Source organism: Pituophis catenifer, unplaced genomic scaffold (assembly GCF_029215685.1).
Source record: "Pituophis catenifer annectens isolate HBS135680 unplaced genomic scaffold, rPitCat1.0.hap2 SCAF_4, whole genome shotgun sequence".
Lineage (NCBI taxonomy): Eukaryota > Metazoa > Chordata > Lepidosauria > Squamata > Colubridae > Pituophis > Pituophis catenifer.
Genome location: NW_027256884.1, coordinates 24106994 through 24127313, shown reverse-complemented (window position 1 = coordinate 24127313; position 20320 = coordinate 24106994). Strand labels below are relative to the sequence as shown.

At 40.8% G+C, this 20320-nt stretch overlaps 1 protein-coding gene across 1 annotated transcript; it reads right to left on the bottom strand.

Annotated features, from left to right (window-relative positions):
* Window positions 1-955: 955 nt before the first annotated feature.
* On the bottom strand, window positions 956-18723 carry GPR180 (G protein-coupled receptor 180). The gene is made up of 9 exons (XM_070943308.1): window positions 18544-18723; window positions 12285-12443; window positions 10012-10212; window positions 8197-8377; window positions 6017-6066; window positions 4513-4670; window positions 3287-3478; window positions 2845-2922; window positions 956-1280 (listed from the first exon to the last, which is right to left on the bottom strand). The coding sequence occupies exons 1-9, from the start codon at window positions 18695-18697 to the stop codon at window positions 1122-1124; spliced, it is 1332 nt and encodes a 443-aa protein (XP_070799409.1). The 5' UTR covers window positions 18698-18723; the 3' UTR covers window positions 956-1121.
* Window positions 18724-20320: the final 1597 nt, after the last annotated feature.

The following is a 20320-nucleotide window of genomic DNA, read 5'->3' as shown; positions in this document are numbered from 1 at the left end:
ACAATTACAAGCATATTTTGAAAAAAGGCATTAGCCTTGAAATAAATCAGTTACTTAACAGGAACATTCATACTGTACAGGAGATACTGTTCATAGGATTTTAATTTGGAGCAATAAATAGGCACTTCAATTAAAGTCTGCATTTACTGCAACAGCCTAAATGTACCACTGACAAGTGCTGCTCTGTTACAATGGCTGGAAAAATGGCAACCGCTCAGAACACAAACGCCAACTTGAATTACAGCAAATCCAATGAGTATTTTGTTTTTCAATTATTCAGAGAAAATTTAATCCTGATTAAGTATCCTTGGGCAGGAATTCATGGGTAGTTGATGACTGAAACTAACATCTGAAATGCTTCTATTAATTTAATCTGCAGCTATGGCTTAATTATGACTGAATCCTCACCAAATTCTCTCAGGATTAAAACTGTAGTACTGCATTAGCACATTTTGATTTTTTCTCTCCTCTGTTTAGGAGGCATAAACCTGCTCCTTTTACAACCATGCGGCTGTGGGTTTTGTGTTATTTTTTTAACTTAAAGAGTTAGTTAATCACCCTTCTGCTCTTGTAAAATGTCAAACACAGAATTAAAACACAACTGGCAATCAAGCTAAAAACTGAACTACATCCAAGCCTCAAGGCAAGAAAGTGATAATGAGAACTATTGTTCACTGTAAACATTATACACTGTTTTTATGGACCTATTACAGTTTAAGTCCTATTAAACTTCGGCATAAGTTTTTTGTCTTAAAGCCACCTTAAACAAGATATGCATTATCTGAACTGCCGAACTCTTCCATCCAATTAGTTTAAATTTATCATTATCAAAATTTGAACTTTTAATGCAAATGAGGCAGATTTGGAGTGAAAACGTGACTAAAATCACGTGGTCTTTATCCCAATAGCAAAAAAAAAAAAAAAAAAAAAAAGGAAGAAGAAGGTTGCTCATCACTATTTTTGATACATTCCAATCACTTCTGCATTTGTGGTGATCCAGCGAGAGAAAAATGCTGTCTTCTAATTATTGAGCTATTCTTGAGCTGAGTTTACTGCTGAAAATAGCTGCTCCATTTCCAAATCTTTATTGCACCGTTGCCAAGAAATATCCAAAGGGAATCTCAGAAGTGATGCCGACTTTTATGTCCAGATGCTACTGTTAGAGGCAATGTCACTGAAGAGAGAGAGGACACTTCCCAGTAAAGACTATGGGAAACAAAGAGCCGGTACAGAAGGACCATGGAAAACAGCTGGCAGAGAATGACACCCATGGTAATAATCTAAGAGGGAACAATAACAAAAAGTGAGTGAGACAGAATATGCTTTGTACAATGAACATACAACTCGTGTGAAATTTCTTAGATGTACAAAGGGGTGGAAGATCTCTTTAGACACAGTCAATGAAAGAATAGCATATGGCAAGGATAACATTTTTTTTTCCTTTCACACCTTGCAAGTTGAAAGTTTCACTCGGAGACGGAGGGGAGGAGGAGAGTGGGGAGGTACAATGAAATTGTGTTTTAACTAATTAATTGCAGGGGATGGAGATCTGGTATTCCCAAAGGCATGGAAAAATCAAAGAGCACACCATTCGCAGCAAGGTGTCATTTACATTGTTTAATTGAGGATGTCATTACACAAATTATGCAAACTGCCAGAGATTCTGCTCTAGTGTATGCAAAATCTGTAGCACTGGGGTCCAGAAAGCTGACGTTTCATTTTACCACTGCATGAAACCAAACTCGGCTCGCATGATGAAAAAATCACAACTTCAGATATTCTACGAAGTGTCTCTAATTCATAATATCAGAAGTGATATCGTTCCAGACACTACACAGAAACATGGTTTGTTGAATAAGCTATGGGAGGCTTATTCTATGTTAAGCCACTGTTATTTTCTAGCAATGATTTGCAAAATACAGGGCTTGGATTGGGTTCCCACATCAAAACTCGACGACAAAAATTTAAATGCACCATTTTATGACTTGAAACTGGCCACGGAATTGTGGTTCTACTACTTCATCCCCACAGCACTAAAATACGGCTTAGTTTGGATTTAACCCAATGATTTCAGAAAATGTTCTTTACATCTGATTTCCCCAATGAACTTTGGTTTGCTCAGAAAGCTTTTATTTGGAACAATCTTCATTCTTTCCTTTTGTACTTCAATTGTCAGGGCCAGATTCATGTTCCTGCCCCTGATTTCCCAAAGCTACAGCCTGTGGGTGGACGGGGGGGGGGGGGGGGGGGGGGGAAGGGAGGGGGAGTTCAATTTCCATTGGACTGAGCCAGGCTTTACAAGGAAGATTGAGGATGTACTTCAAAAATGGGCAGGTCCAGCTTCTATTTGGGGGAGGCAGCTGAGGAGTTTTACGGAGTGACACAGGTGCCTTTGATCATCTCTTTTTCCATTCAAAACTTTCCAAATCCCCAAGTGCAAAACAACCCCTTGTTTTTTCCTCCCACTGGAGTGGGGGGAAATTTTAGCAGGCCACAAAAAGCATGCCAGGAAGCCATTTTGAGCTTCTTTGCAGCACAATTTGCCCTTCTTTTTACAGTCAACTCAAACAATCACTTTTCTCAGGACAACCCTGTGTCTGGCTTAACTAAACGCAGAATAAATGCAAGGGGGAATAGCCAGATTGCAATCCTAACTTGCTCTTAAGGCCAGCTTAGTGAAATGCATGCAGCAAGAACAAGGACTTTTAGGGAAACTATACGATTTAAGGTCTAGCAAAAGATAGCTAAATTAAAAAGTGTGGGCTTTATCATCAGAAAGGAGCATCCTTCATGTCAGTGATTCTCAGTTCTGAAAAACACCCCTAATATGTTGCATATACCAACCTTTTCTCGCTGATAATCTCTAAACATTAGAGATATAGTCACAAGAGTTGGATGACATAAAAACCATAGAATACATCCCTGAAAGAGAGAAGACACATATGGATATCAGCTATGGATATCTGGTAACACTCATGGTTTATGGACACCCCCCCCCCCCCCGTGAGACATTTTCCTGCTGTCAAAACTCTTTTTTAAAAGAATTAACTATTCTAAATCATGAAACAGAAAGCGGTAAGGATACTAATGGAAGTAAACCTTAAAAAAATCTTTCCTGAGCAATTCAAAACTTTTTTATTTACACATATACACACAAAGGAGCCTCATTACAAACATCCTGACTTACTTCTGAATAAATATAATTAAACTTCTTTATATTTTCTTCAAAAGAGTTTCAATGGGTTTTTTTAAAAGAATACATCGGGTTTTCATGTAACGCACATACCTTTGTGAAAGTAATATAGAATTCTCTTTTTAGAGTACTCCTCTCAATTCGGATAATCTGGTAAAGTCCGCATCCTAACAACACAGCTAGACAAATTCTTAAACCAAGGAGAAGTGTACCGGCTAAACTTTGGTGTGAATGGTAACTATGGTGATTGGTATCCTCAAGCTGCTCCCAAATAAGCAGAATGCTCTGCAACAGAACAAGCCATATACTAAGAATAAAAATGATGCTTGAAGAAAAAACTTTGTTCAGAAAATACAAGCACGATGGATCCACATTTTTTTTTTTATTCGTAAACATTTTGAATACAGTGTATTGTCAAGGTATATAATTTACAACAGAAAAACAAAGAAAAGGCAGTAAAAAATATTAACACATATATTGGTAACAATAGTAATAATGTAACAGAATAATTTTGGCTAAACTTCTTTTTATATCGGCTTATTTATAATTCTGTTAAATATATTGGCATATTTATAGTTATAAACCATCTTTATCTTTAATTCATACGTAGCAATAATTTTTCTTCATCTAATTTCTACCTCTTATCTCTAACCACTCATAAAATTTATTTGATATCAAGTAATATTCTGTGTCATCCTTGTCTTTTATTTTTAAAGTCAGTCTGTTGATGGATCCACATTATTAGTAATGACTACCTCAGATTGGAAAAAAAGTAAAACTTCAAAATAATTACTGAATAGAAAAAAATTATAGATTTGGAAAAAGTGTAACAAAATATTCTGGACTAATCCTTTTAGAGAGGCTATTTTTGGAGAAGGGGACCTGGACCCAATTTTTACCCCTTGGACAAGTCCTTGTAGTTGTGCCAAGATTTCGCAAGTGGTTCCCATTCCTTCTTTTTCCTAGGGTTGAGAAAGAGGGATTGGCTCAAGGTCACCGTAAACACCTTCAGTTTTTTGTGCCTGAGACAGGACTCGAACTCAGGTTTCCCAATTTCTATCCTGGGGCACTACACTGATCTGGCTCTCTTTTGGAGGCTATGGCTTCGGCAGCATCATCCAATTATGCTAAAATCAGGTGCAGAACCTGTCCAGCTTGATTTCATTATCTATCTTCCCAAATAATCACTAGGCTGTTCTATTTGGGTAACATCATTTTCAAGATTACATCTTATTAATGTTCTAGAATTATTAGCCACTAATCCCTTCTTCACTAAAGACAAAAAAACAAACAAACCACAAAACCATCCCACTACAGACCTGTGTCACAACAGCAGTTATGGCAATGGCAGTGGATGCTGGACTGGAATCCCACTGCAGAGGTTTGCTCTGAGATTTCTTCATTCTACCAATTGCCCATCCCATGCAAAGACTCAGTAGCAGGTACAACATCTGCACCTGAGAGATTATGTCACACACTAAGGGAAAGGTCAAAAAAAGTTACACAGTTAAATTACTCATGATGGCATTAGGGATACCTGGCACATAGAAAGCCTTAGTTCTGCAAAATGTTTCTAGGGGAAGCTTCTGCCCTTCATACAGGTCCTTTGGGGTAGCCATTCCTTTGGGTGAACAGCTGAATGGTTACCATTCACACTCACTCTTGCTATATTGAGATCAATTTTGGCCTCATTAGGAATGATTTTTACTTTCAGTCACTTCTCCAAAAATGTGGCAAGACATTTTCAACTTTTGCAGCAGAACAAGTCATCTTTTGATGGTTAACAATGTCTTTAAGATTAACAGATTAACAGAGTTGGAAGGGACCTTGAAGGTCATCTGCCACCAGTAGCCTCCCACCGGCCAGTCCGTTCCCACAGAGAGGGTCTCTTCAGGGTGCCATCGGCCAAATTATGTCGGCTGGCGACACCCAAGGGGAGGGCCTTCTCTGTGGGAGCCCCTGCCCTTTGGAATGAACTGCCCCCAGAAATGCGTAAGATCTTTGATCTCCATGTATTTCGCTGTGCCCTCAAAACCTTGTTGTTCCGCCAGGCCGGGCTATCAATGTAAAGATTTTAATTGGTTTTAAATGTGGGATTTTAAATTTGGGTTTTTTATAATTGAGCCAATTATTTAATAATTTTAATTATTTTTAAATTTTGTCTGTCTTTGTGCTTTTAATCAGGCTGTACACCACCCTGAGTCCTTCGGGAGAAGGGCGGTATAGAAATAAAATTAATAATAAATAAATAAATAAATCTAGTCCAACCCCCTGCCCAAGCAGGAGACCCTACACCATTTCTGACAGATGGCAGTCCAGTCTCTTCTTGAAAGCCTCCAGTGATGAAGCTCCTACAACTTCTGAAGGCAAACTGTTCCATTGGTTGATTATTCTCACTGTCAGAAAATTTCCCCTTATTTCTACGTTAAATAAGAGGCCGAGGGCTCCCCAAATGATGCGAATAAACAATAACATGCTCCCCAACCTCTCAATTTTCCAGCTATGCTGTCCAATGTGGAGCATTTTAATTTGCTGCTAACTATTTAGTTTAATCTCCTATTTACTCTGAGAGCATGTTCAGATTTGGGCAGACAAGTGTATGATTACACTGTTAAGCATCTTTTGAAATAATCAAATACATTGCTAGACACAATGAACAAAGCCCTGCCCTGTGTATTGGCTGGTGGGATCCTACCAGCCCCAGGCAGTATGTGGAAGTATAGGGCATTAGCACACTTCAAATAACACATACAATAATTAAAAAGATATTAAACAATATTTCATGATATACCCAAATACTCAACTTAGAAAAGATGTACTTACATTCTGCAAGGCTCCCCATAAAAGGCAATCCTACTCCATTTGTTGAATAACTAATGTAAACAAAAGAAAATAATTTTCAAAAGCTCATTCTGTTAAAAAGTCCAATGCTTCACACACAATATTAGAGTTGTGTACCACTTCAGATTACAAGGTGAAAGTCTGAGTCTGCTACTTTATGAGCCAAACAAGGCTTTTCTTAGGATGTGAAGTAGCAATGAAAGGGACTATACCAGGGATGTCAAACTCAAGGCCCATGGGCCGGATCTGGCCTGTGGGGTGCTTAGATCTGGCCGCGGGGCTGCCCTGGAAACAGTGAAGGACCAGCCTGTGATGCCCTCTGCCAGCAAAAACGGGAGCTCAGGAGGGCCGTGAGCACTTGGGCCAATACAAGCACCTCTGACATGACGTGTCAGAGCTGGCCACACCCCCCCTCAGGAGATCAAACACAACCCTGATGCGGCTCTCAATGAAATAGAGTTTGACACCCCAGGCTATACAATGCTGGGACAGACGTAGCTGCTCTCAGGAGTTGGCAGCAGGTCTTACTTCCATGCTCAGAAGCACATTTTCTCCTTCAAATGCAAAGGGCCTACACAATAATTACAATCTTTCTGGATACACATACACACACATCCATCCATCCATATGTGCACACACACACACATATACACACGTTATTTGCAAAACATTTAATGTTAATCAATAGCAAAAGAAATAGATATTGGATTATAAACAGCACATATAAGGTGCCTTACACTGGAATATAATTTGGCCACTGCAATTGCTATTGAGAAACTTCTGCACTCGGCTCCTTTTTATCTTAACCAGACTCCCTCTTTATTCCTTCATTCATAGATGTTAGTTTACATGTAAATTTACATATAGTTAGTTTACATTTACTGTGTTAAAAACCCTCCCCCAAATATTAAAAGAAATCTAGAATGCATTCCAACCCTGGTTTGTAATGTATTCGCATTATTTCAAGGAACCCACTGTAAGAAACTCTATTTAAGATTAAAGAAGTGAATTTGAAAAGAAACTGAAGTAGGAATGTGCAGCCACAAGAAAAGAAGATTACGGGCAAACCACAAAACAATTCTGTGGGTTTAATATCAGGAAACAACAATCAGCAACCTGATTCTTTGTCCTAATGCTCTGTGAAACCAGTTTGTTAAAATTAGAAGCCACTGAATAAGCATCCCCTTAGAGTGATGTTTTCCCCAGCAAATTGGAGTAAGAGATTCAGTATAATAGAAGCCTGGTCTGCTCAGAAGTACAAATTACCTGCATACATCTGAATGGCTTCTATACCACTGTGAGAATCCACAGTATAACCCCAAGTAATCCATGCACTCTGCAATGAGTGGTGCCTTCTGAGATTACTCAGATACATCTGGCAGGATCCAAGAAGAAGGGCCTTCTCTGTGGTGGCTCCCTCCCTCTGGAACATCATCCTTCCAGAAATTATAATGGGCCCTATTCTGATGCTCTCTCGGAAAGCCTTGAAGAGATGGTTTTGCCAATGGGCCTGGAGAACCCAGAGTGGGATGGAATCAGTTAAATGGTTGATATGAGTGTGTGTTGCTGAGGGTGTGTGTATTATATTATTATCTTTTATTCATTAAACATGAAACTCAGTCAACTGAACATTTAAAAATGTGTCACAAATACGATTGACTGGTACTAATGGTTGGTTCGGGTTGGTGCCAGCGTCCTAGGTATCACCCAAGTATCTTCTTAAAATACAGTATATGATGTTCCAAGTAGTGCAGTTTTTTGCAGTTCTGCTGGTGTTGTTGCACGATTATTGTGTGTGTGTTATATTATTATTTTCATTCTACATTATTTTTATTTTCTGTAAGCTGCCTAGAGTTGCTGTGAGTAAGCAGCTATATACATTTTCCAAAATAAATACATATTTTTCAAATAAATACTGTACAATAACTTAGGCTAATTGCCTCTGTATGCTGGAGCAGAAAGAAAGTTTAGGCCTAAGCAGCGCAGCCTAGGATTTTTCAAAGGAATCATTTGAGGTTCAGGCCTTAAGAGCAAAGCTAGCTGGGAAAGCTGGGAAAGAAATTCTTGTTAGTAAAAGTTGCTGCTGGAAGCCTAAGACAGCAGATAAGAGCAACAGTTTATAGGAATTCAGCTGAAGTCCCTTCCGTGGGATCTGAATTTACCTTGAAAAATGCAGATAGTTTGCAAGAGCTGAAGCTGCTTGCAGGAGCAAAACTACAGACAGCACTTTGAGCACTGTGTGCATAGGTCCCCCTTTCTTAATTGTTTGCCACAAGGACTGAGCGTAAATGCAGGCAGCAACAAAATAACCCAGGACAAGTAGAAAGAAGAACTCATGTAAGCCTGTGAACAGAAAAAAACAATGTTCATTCATTTCTTTGACAATGAATGCCTTGTTTCTTATAAACCTTGCTTTCATGCCTTCTGTCTAATGAATAACCTGACAATTCCCAGATCAACTTCCAATTAAAACACATTTGACTACAGCTTAGTAACAATGGAGAACAGCAGCTGATTTGAAGTTTAAGAAGTCTGAAAAGTCTGGGGAAATAACCTGTTTCATTTTGGGCTAAAAGATGAAGGGAGCATTCCAGAAACAAGTTCTGCTACAGAAAAGGCCCTTCGTGATGGGACCTTGAGAGGTTCATTAGGTCTTTAAAGGACCACCAGCAGAGGAGATATAATGCTAGCAGAGATGAAGACATGTGATAGGGTGATTCCATATCATGCATGCTGGGGAATTCTGGGAGTTGAAGTTCACACAGCTTAAATTGCGTTTAGATTGAGAAATGCTATAATAGGGATTGGGAATTATATGAAACAAGGAAACTCAGTTTCACTTTTGATTTCAAAATATAATCTGTTTGGTTATGTAACTTTTTTCTGCCTAATCATCCTTTTTTTGAAGAATCACTATCTTCAGGATTGTTTTTGAGACTAAATATGGCAACTATGGCAGTCTTTGCAAAAGCAGCAGCTAAGAGTGAGGTGTTTTGTCTTACCACTAGATGTCACTGCTGCAATACTTAAAACTGGTGGGTGCTCCATAAAGTGCTCCCATGTAAACTGCAACTTTACCTTACAATACTTTGTGAGGTAAACCAAACTAATACCGTAAATTGTAGGTTCTATAATTCATATTCTTTTCTTTATTCATTAAGTTGCTATGGGAAGACAGTCACATGATGCAAAAAAAAAAGACATAAAGGCTTTAAAAAATTGCAGATAAGTTTCTTGTTTGTTTTGCAATCAAGTGGCGCAGCAGACTAATAGCCTGTTATTAACATTCAGCTGCCTGCAATTACTGCAAGTTCGACTCTCCCCAGGCTCAAGGTTGACTCAGCCTTCCATCCTTTCTAAGGTAGGTAAATTGAGGACCCAGTTTGTGGGGGCAATAAACTGACTTTGTATAAATATTACAAAAGTATGAAGGCTATTGCTTAACGCATTGTAAGCCGCCCTGAGTCTCCGGAGAAGGGCGGCATATAAATCAAAAAAAAAAAAAAGAAAAGAAAAAGAAAAAAAGAAAAAGTATGTATTTCTTTCTGGAATTGAATCCAAAAGGCTACTGAAGATAGCTGTTAAACCCCAAGGCTTAAATGTTTGACTATCCAAGCTTGCACTATTATTTTCTCAATTCATTCAACACAGCTTAAAGAAACATACAGGTATGGCACTGTACCATACCTGTATTTAAGAAAATATAAGGATAAAAATTACATTTATTTCCAAAGTAAAAAGTCAGATATTTTGGATTATTTGCCTGTTATCTGTACAAGAAAAATGGAAGAGGGAAGAACTTTATGATCCCTAAAGTCTAGTTAAAGCAATCAACCTATTTTAACTTAGTATTAAATGAATAATCTTTCATAGATTTGGAGAAATGCTTCTTCTCCAAAAATGTACTTCCATTAAATTGATCACATCTTCATTCTATTTCCCACAAAGCCCACTCCATATCAAGAAAAATACCTTACCTGATTCCCCTGCACTAAAGTGATCTAATGGATTCCGTTCTGTATCTGGATTTAGTAGCACCATTTCAAATTGAACATCCTCAGATTCAGAGTCTTCATATGTCTCCGCACAGGTAAACTTGTCGACATAAAATACATACCACGTATCTGGATAAGGGACCTGGGATACCGTTATATTTTGTTCGGTGTAGTTCATGTTCACTTTAAAAAAATACATTAAAGTCACTATCTCCAGGAAGCTTTTAATGATAAGAAATTTCTAGCAAGAAATTTTTCATGTTTGATTATGGCTAAGGGGCACATTCTTATTGCTGAAAGTACATATGCCAATATATATGCTAGAATATAGTGGTATATACCAATAGAATGTATTTTTGCAGAGTATGTTTATAATGTAAATGGAAATATACTATATTTAAAGACATACCAACTCATTACATATCATAGGGCAAAAATCATTCCCAGTTAACCACCTTTAGGCCAAAGAAGAAATTAAATGCACTTAATTATGAAAATGATAATGAATAGTCAATTATAGTAAAATGTTATTTAATTAGAAAAAAAATACTTCAATGATTCAGGGGCATGGTAAAGACTTTGCCTGAAGAAAAATCCACCTTGAATCCCTGACTTCTTTATGTCAGGTTAGAAAAAACAACAGCCTAAAATGCGGGAGGAGTTATCTATGCAAACAATACTGAGCCAGCTCTAGCTCAGTATAAAGCTGCTTGTTAAGTTACAAAATGTGATTAAATATCCCTATAACTTATTCTAAACAGACCAAAAGCCAGTTTATACATTTTGAAAGTAATTTGGGAAGGAAGTACATATAAAATAGCCAAGATGTGGCACTTTTAAAAATCTGCCAATGTCAGTGTATAATTAACTATGGGTATTGGTGGTGCATTACTATTAACATTTTATTTTGATTAGTATAACAATTAAGAATGATTCTGATTATGACCACTATGAAATAAACTATTTGAGGATTTATTAATTATAAAATATTTGTGGTCCACAAGCATTGATATTAGCCTTGGTAATCTGATTTCCTAGTTTCATTTTCTTTAATTGAACAAGGAAACAAAGGGGCTCTTTTCATGCTTTAAAAAAAACTAGACATCATTTTCTTATTTTATGCTACCATAATTATAGGTTTAAATATTAACACTTGCAATATGGAAAAATAGTCAATTGCATCATTGAATGGTTTGTAAAAATTGCTTTTAAGTCAGCTGTATGGGTAACAATTTTCTCTTCAATTCACTGAGAAAACGTAGAAGCAGAAGCAAATATGATCATTTAAAAAAATGTGGCAAAATGGAAGATTATCAGTTGCACGATTGAGAACAATTGTTTGCCTGAGGTGGGAGTGGCTCACCTCTCAAATCTTCCTGCCCTAAACAAAATGGCAGAAAGGGGCAAAAGACTTGGCCCCTTCTCATGATTTCACAGCAATAGTGGGACAGCCTTCTGCATCTCCCCCTACCTCTGGAAGTCCAAGAATAGCCTCTGGCCCATCCAAAACTGCCTAACTCTGATGCAGCTTTTTGCATTCTAATATTTGTTGTGGTTAAAAGTCTAGAGGGGAGAGCTTTGGACTGGCTGCAAAGACAGGTTGAGATGCTAAGTCTCCAAGTGTTAGACCTGACTTAATACCTGATTAATCTACACTAGTTGGCATTATGATATTAAGTTTTGTATTGAATCCAAAAGGGAAGAGTAAATATTAACATTTGCTTTGATTGCGAGCGTTAACAGATTAGAAACTTCTCCCTTCTATGAACTTATCCTAGGTGCTGTGTTTTGTCAACAATTACAAACTTGACTCTGATGAATTTTATTGGAATTTCCAAAACAAAAATGGCCATGCTGGGGATAAGCAGGGTATAACAATCCTCTATTATCTAGATGAAAAAAAGGACCACATTTAGAATCAAATACAGAGCATTCACTTGTGATACACCATGTGTAACACATGTAATCTGTGAAATCAAAATAGGCTAGAACTGAATGATGAAAAGCGAAATGTAGGTATAAAGAAGTTAATATGTAAGGAAGCAGAACAGGTGATTGTAGAAAGATTTCATAACTAATATAGCTAGAAGTCAATGTGCCTTAAACTTGCAATTTACTATGCCTTCTGGTGCCAATATCAAAGTACTTTAACGGCCTCTAAATGCTTTACTAAGGATTAATCTATGATCAGCCAATGAGTATAAACAGGCTATATAATGGCTCAATACATTAATGACACCTGCGCACAGACTCACTTATCAGCTGAGCTTTAGCCAGTTTTTCTTTACAGCTGTAATCCTGCTGGCTTTCTTGAAGCTTTAGCCATTCCTGAGCTTGAAAGAGATGAAGCTTTGCTTCTTTTCCAACAGCAGTTGCCACGTTGTTGATTCTGACATACAGAAGAGCACAATCACCTTGATATTTAAAAAGAAGTCAAATTCTGTTATACAGATAGAAACATTAGCAAGAGAGAAACATTCCCTACAAGGCAGTTTAATGCTGATAAGAGGTATGTTCTATTGCATATTTACCACTTGCATTTATTATTTGCGTAGCATGATCATTCTTTAAAACTCTGTCTATGCTGAAAGGTGTCAAAAATCCAGTGAATTGAATTTCCCCCTCTGCCATATGTACCATATGCTTATATAGCTTTTCAGAATCAGAAATAACTTTCATTTTGAAGAGCCAAGGGATGATCGGAACAAGTGTTTTCCAACATCTCTGAGAAAGACTAAACTTGGGCCTATTGCAATTATATACCATAAAGCAGAGGAGGACAGAACTTGAGACAGAAAGATCAAGCCCATCACATGTGCCCCCCCTCCCCATATTGTACTTATGGTGACCATATTTCCTTAGAAAAAGCAAATTGGAGAAAGGGGAAAACCTAAAAGAGGTTTGTAGGTAATTGTTTATTTTTTTTAATAATTTTGGTTTACAAAAGAAAATTGAACAGCAGAAAAACTGTACAAAATGCATTTTCTAATAAAGGACAGTTTTCTGAAATAAAAAAGACATTTGGACACTGTATCTACATTCCAAGATCTTGTCGCCAACATTGACCTGCCTCTCTCAAGCCATATTTGGGGCAATTTTGGAATATTTTTCATGGTTTTCAAGGCAATGTTGGTAGTTTTGAAGGTTGGATAAGATTTTAATCTTAGAAAAGGGAATGGTTTCTACATCTCCTTGTCCTATTCTAAGAAAACTTGAAAATCTGGGGGGGAAATCACCCGTTTCAATTTAAATTCCACCTCACCAGATGACCTTAAGCAGGAAAGTTAGGTGGCTAATTTACAAACCTCTCTCCCAATATTTTCTTTAAGAGTTAGATAAAATCAAGTTATATTTGAATTTCTAATTTCAGAGACATCTCCATGTTGTTTTCTTGGCAATAGAACAGAGGTCTGTTGTTACTGTCTTCTTCTGGATGCTTTCAACTCAGGCTATACCTTCCATGCCTGACCATGCCAAAGTCAACCAGATACTTAAACTGGGTTTAGGGCTTATACAGCTGCAATAGCTTTTGCATTTCAAGATACAATTTATACATATTTATGACATGTAATAAAAAACAATTATCTATAAAATAATTAGTACTGGTCTAGAAGTTTTGTTCTCTCTCTCTCTCACTTACTTTCTTTCTCTTCCTTCTTTTCCTTTCCTTTCCTTTCCTTTCTAAAATGTATTGGCTGCCCATCATACCAAAGGTAACTCTGGGCGGCTTACAGTCATAAAAATGTATCTTCATTAAAACAAATTAAAGATATTCCAGAGGGCAGGAGCAACAGCAGAGAAGGCTTTCCTCCTGGACCCTGCCAGCTGGAATAATTGGGCTGATGGGATTTGAAATTTGCCTTTTCTGCCAGCATGAGTAGGATGGGCCAATCCCAGTTGGATGAGATGGTCCCTCAAGAAACTTTGACCCATGCCAAGGGCTTTAAAGGTGATCACCAACACCTTGAATTGTACCCGGAAGCAGAGTAGCAACCAATATAGCTTGAGGAGCAGTGGTGATACAAGGGCCATTCTTGGGGCACCTAAAACTGCCTGTACTGCCACACTTTGCACCAGTTTAAGCCTCTGTATGTTTCTCAAGGATACCCTCCCATATAAAACGCATTACAGCAGTCCAACCGTGAGATGATTAGGGACTGAACAACTGAGCACATGGAATCCTGATGCAAGAAAGGCTGCAACTAGTGTGCAACACAAAGTTGTGCCAAGGCTTTCCTAGTTGCGACTGCCCCCTGCTCCTCAAGCAGGAGTTGTGAGTCTAGGGCAGTGATGGCTAACCTTTTTGCTGTCGCGTGCCAAAAGTGGGGGGAGAGCAGGGGGGATCGTGCGCATGTGTGCCCACACCCATAATTCAATGCCCACCCGTGTCCCGCCCTCCCGCGCACATTTGTGTGCTCCCCCCGCGCTCCCCTCACTTTTGGCACGGATGGCAAGGTGGGCCCGTTTTTCACTCTCCCCAGCCTCCAGAGGCTTTCTAGGAGCCTGGGAAGGGCAAAAACGGCCTTCCTCACCTCCCCCGGAGGCCCTCCGGAGGCTGGAAACAGCCCATTTCCCGACTTCTGATGGGCCCGGAAGGCCCGAAAATCAGCTGGCCGGTGGGTACATGTGTGCTGGAGCTGAGCTAGGGCAATGCTCGTGTGCCCTCAGATATGGCTCCGCGTGCCACCTGTGGCACCCGTGCCATAGGTTCGCCATCACAGGTCTAGGGGAACCTCCAAGCTGCGGACTGGATCTTTCTGGGGCAATGCTACCCCAGTGTTACCCCATCCAGAATAAAAGATGACAGAATTCCCGAGCCCTGTGTACCCAAAGCCATTCAGTCTTGCCAGGGCTAAGTAGAAGCCTGTTGTCCCCCATCCAGGACCCCACTGCCATCAGGCACCACAAGAGGATAGCCACAGCATCACTTGGGTCACCAAGGGTGGAGAGATACCGAGTTGGTGTCATTGGCATACAGTAGATATCTTAACCTGTGGTGACAGATGATCTTGCCTAGCGGTTTCATATAGATATTGGAAAGGAGTGAAGAGAATATTGAGACCTGCAGCACACTACAACATAGTGGCGGAGGGCTGGATCTTTCACTCCCTTTCAATAGTGATTGGGACTGACCATGGAGAAAGGAATTGAACCAGCACAGCCCCAGTCCCTGCAGCCAGCCTAAAAGGATACCATGGTCAATGGTACTGAAAGCTACCGAGGTCAAGGAGAGTGAGGATGGTTGCATTACCCCATCCTGCTCTCATCAGAGATCATCAACAAGCACGACCACTTTGATGGGGCTCTGTACGTAATTTCTATAAACCTGAACAACTAGCTTCCCAGCTTTCCTTTTCTGAAATGTCAGTCAGGGTTAATAGCCTTCCTGTTCTCCATTATCTGCCTGGGAAAAATATTTAGTGAGCAAGTGGATCAATCAAATCACAGCAGGAATGTCTGCAAGTATAGAACCAAAGCAACAATTCTCACTTCCAGGATTTCTCCCTAAGGAAAAACGACCAGAAAATATTGACATGGGTCCCCCACTAATTTTACTTTATACTTACTTTACAAGCCAAACAATTTGTCACAAAAAAAAAAAAAAATACCAATCTCTGGTTACCAGAAAAGGCACAATTAGATCTTTTTCTTATTGTTGCTGCTCATGCTTGTCAGACTGGCCACAACCTCTAAATAGAAATGATCCTTGGCTCCATTTGTTGAGAAAGGTATAGTTTTATTAGAGGTCGAGCATATTGCATAGCCAGAACTGAGAATTGTGTGCCAAAATCCCTAACTTCTACTCCCACCCCCCTGCAACTGAACCTCGCTGCCGACCAGACTGTAACCAATCAAGTCCATGCAAGAGACTTTCATAAAGGTCATCCAAGCGCATCCCTCCTTCTTCCAGCTGGGTGACTTTGGGGTAGCGTCTCTGCACTTCTTTAGCAGGTATAGTCTCTTCTTTTGCTTTCCCAAGCAACTTCCCTCCCCACAGTTCATGGTAGTCTTTCACCACAGAATAGCGAAGCACAGCAAGCTCAAGGTGACAGCTGACAGTTTTACTTAATGCTGGGTGCCAACAAGCCTTTCTTCCTCTGGAACTTCACTAGATGCCCCTATCAGGACAGAAGAGGATGGAAGGCTTGGTCCATATTCTGTCACACTGCTGACTTGCTCAGAACTACTTGCTGCTTCTGGCTTCCAGGCCAGTACTTGTTAAGTGTTTCTTCTCTGCTTGGGAGAGTTTAACTTTCTTATCTTGCAGCTGTAATAACTCAGTGAGCAGCAGTACTAGGCTAGCCAAAAATTGTGCAGGAGAATCAAAAACTGCCATGCAAACTGATGGCTGAGTGCCCCTGACTGAGATATTTCTGATCACGTGAACTGCATTATTCCAGCACTTAAGAGGCAAAAACCACTTGTGTGAGTTACTTCCAAAATAATCAGTTCATGGAAGTCACGTGTGGTAGGCAAGGCCTGAGGATTTAGCATTCCTTCTTGAAAAGGAACTCATATAGTGAACTAAATTCATAAAGTGCTCACGATTGAATGACATAGTGGTCACCCATCTGCTAGAAAATACTGAGCAGTATACACATGGAAGACTGGAGCAGAAACTACGAGGTGCAGAAAGATCACAGTCCCTGTGTCCACAATGGCACTCACAGATGACTTTATGTACTCAAAAGCTCACAATCTTTCAAAACCAACCCTAACCCTAGACTAAGAAGGTGGCTGCTTGTATTAAACGCAAACCTAATATCAACCTACCAATTACTGTGCTTCTCTCTCTGAGCTAAAATGTTTTATGTAGATACCACAGAAAAAGTATTATTCGCCAAAAATATTTCTTCACCCTGGCAAGAACACATTTGCCAGTTCTGCTAAATTCCTGGAGATTCGGCACTTGGTAACTGAAGCAGGGCAAATAAAATGGAGCCTATAGAAGTCTGATCAGTTAGAGAGGTTTTAGAGGCTCCAAATGAGGAAGCAACACAGCAATCAGCAACACAGCAACCAGCTGCACCTTGGGGAGGACAAGGCTGATCCCAAAGGAAATCAGCAGAGATCAGGATAGAAGTGAGATAGACTACCAGGACATCCCAATGCAGAAGTACAGGTAGTCCTCGACTTACACAATTACCACAATTGAGCCCAGAATTTATGTTGCCAAGTGAGAAATTGGTTTGAGTTTTGTCCCATTTCACAACTTTTCTTGCCACATTTGTTAAGCGAATCACTGCAGTTAACAACCGGGTTACTAATTTGACAAGTGAATCTGGCTTCTCCATTGACTCAGAAGGTCAGAAACGATGGCCACATAACCCCGGGACACTGCAACTGTCATAAATACGAAGCAGTTGTCAAGCATTTGAATATAAATCACATGACCATGGGGATGCTGCAATGGTCATAAGTGTGAAAAACGGTCATAAGTCACTTTGTTTTCAGTGCTGTTGTAACTTTGAAAGGTCACTAAATGAATTGTCATAAGTCGAGGACTATGTGTAAACTCTTTTCAGGAAGGCAATAAAGCCCACTTCCGCACAGCCACTAAGGAAACCATAGTTCAACTCAGAAGAAACTTTTCTTTTGCAATCATGAGGATGCCTAGTAGTCCTTAGTGGTCTAGGGGAACAATAAAGGAAAATATTTGTAGCTCAGGGATGAAATGAGGGGTCCTTGGTGCTTTCTGAGCTTGCTTGTTTTCTTGCAGATGTTTTATTACCCTAACTAGGTAATGTCATCAGTGCTAAAGGAGTGCAGTTTGCTGCCAGTTTATATTCTTGTGTCTTGCCAGACTGTGGGGGCAGTCTTAGAGATTCTTTGGTTGGGATGGCTCTTTGGCAGTTTCTTGACTGGGGTATTGTTTACAGGTAGTCCTCGACTTACAACAGTTTGCTTAGTGACCGTTCAAAGTTACACCGGCATCGTTTTTTCGTGACCACTTTTCACACCGACGACCGTTGCAGCATCCCCATGGTCACAGGATACAAATTCGGATGCTCGACAACCGACTCACGTTTATGACGGTTGTTGCAGCGTCCCGGCGTCACGCGAACCCTCTTTTGCGACCTCCTCCTCCTCCCAACCAAAGTCCATGGTGGAAAGCAGGTTCACGTAACCAGCGTGGGGGGGGGGGGGTTACTTCAATTTCTCACTTGGCGCCATAAATTTTTGGGCGGTCGTAAAGTTGAGGACCACCTGTACTTGATGGTTGGTCTGAGATGTGACAGGGATGAAAAGCTCCCCAAATTTGGCCACAGCCTCCTCTTCCTGTCGTCCTCGAGAGATGCAGATGCAGAAAAAACGCCTCTTTTCCCCGAGAATGTATGTTGTGTGTGTGTGTGTGTGTGTGTGTGTGTGTGTGTATTTCCACGAAGAACACGCGTAGGGTGGAAGGTACCCCACGCGGGTCAGCCTCACGAGTCGGCGCCTCGAGCCAGCCTGTCACAGCTCACCCCCGCAACCCCACTCCGTTTTTCCTTCTCTTCTCGCCGAACTTCTTACCTCGGAATTGGAAGCGAGCCACCACCTGGCCCGCCCGAGCGCGAGCCGCGGCGCTGGAGAAGCTGCCGTGGACGGTCTTGGCTTGCGCCCCGCGCATCCAAGCGCAACTGCCGCTCCAGAGCGCGACCCAGACGAAGCACAGAAGCCGCTCCATGGCTTCCCCGGCACCCCCGCCGTCACCTCACCCCCATCCCGACCACGTCTGCAACTCGCCCTGAGGCGAACGGAAACCAGGCGGAACCAGGAAAGGAGCGGCAGCCAATGGGAAAAGAGGCTTTACCGGGAGGAGGCCAATGAGAGGGCCTTCCCGAGGAGGGCGAGGGGGGGGAGGGAAGGGCCGTTGCCGCGCGCCAGCCTCTCACAAGGAGGACTTCCAACTGGCATTCTGGAGACGGTTGCTAGGAGAGGAACGCTCCAACCCGCCGCGTCACTGAAGTCGGATGGGATTGGTGGAAGGGGAGGAGGGGGCGTGGCCACCGCGGCCATGGCAGGCGACGTCTGGTGGTGGTGGTAGTGTTGGAGGAGATAGAGAGATAGATACCCAGGAGGACATCTAGTCGAGCCCCGGTTTTAAACTTCCGATTTGGGATCGCGAGGCGGGCTCTTCCCATCCAGCCCTTGGAAGGCCAGATTCTGAGCCCGTGGGGCTTTAAATGTCCAGCAGCGCCATTTAACTCCTGTTTGCCCCAAATAACGCATGAATCAAAAGTGCTTTTAAACATTAATTCGAACGGATTTGAATGATTCTCTTTTGGGCAGCAGAAAAGGGTATTTCGTTTTGGCAGAGGGTTTGTATCCTAAGTAGAGGCAGATATAGGGTCTCCTTCTTGGGCAGGGAGTTGGACTAGATGGCCTGCCAAGGTCCCTTCCAACTCTGTTAATCTGTTAAATCTGTTTCGTTACCAGGCTAGGTAACATCATGAGGAAAGTTTTGTAGAAGTGTCTTGTCCCATTCCTCTTTAGCTTATATATGTCTAATTTATTAAATATATCATTATTATTAAATTACTAAATGGCAAGCTCGGGAGAGCAAACCACAGCCAAAATCTAAAACCCGAGCTATAAATATTTTCTATTATTTCAAGGGTTATTCCATCTCAGAAATCTACAGTAAGTCCATTATACTAAATGAACTTGCCAGTCCTCGAAACCTCGTCTCATTCTTAACGTGTTGAGCGGTGGCTTTATGTCAACAGTTTGGAAGGAGAGCTTTCTAAATCCAAGCCACTCGGAATATCCCTGCCTGTTTTATTGAGAAGTTTGATTGTTTTAAATTCCCACAACATTATTTTAACCCAGCCAAAGCACAGCCTGACAACGCTTTTGTGAAATCTGCTCCTCTTGGTTGGCTTCCATCATTTGGTTTCCTTTTCTCCTGGTAGTTGTCTATGGAGATAGTTCTCAGTCATCCAAGTCATGGTTGTCCCAAAGGTGCTTTCTGTAGAGATTCTCAGTCATCCAAGTCATGGTTGTCCCATAGGTGCTTTTACGGGACGCAACTGGACTCCATCCAAGAAGCTTCTTCAGCTCTGACTGGATGGTGGGGAATGAAAGGATTTATATTTCTTGCAGACAGCTGGTTACTTGCATCCTTTTAGAGCAGTATTTCCCAACCTTGGCAACTTTAAGACATGTGGACTTCAACTCCCAGAATTCCCCAGCCAGCCCAGAATTCCCCAGCCATCTGGGGAATTCTGGGAATTGAAGTTCACATGTCTTAAAGATTGGGAAACACTGTTTTAGAGTGTTGTTGAAGCACTTGGAGGTTTATCTGTGT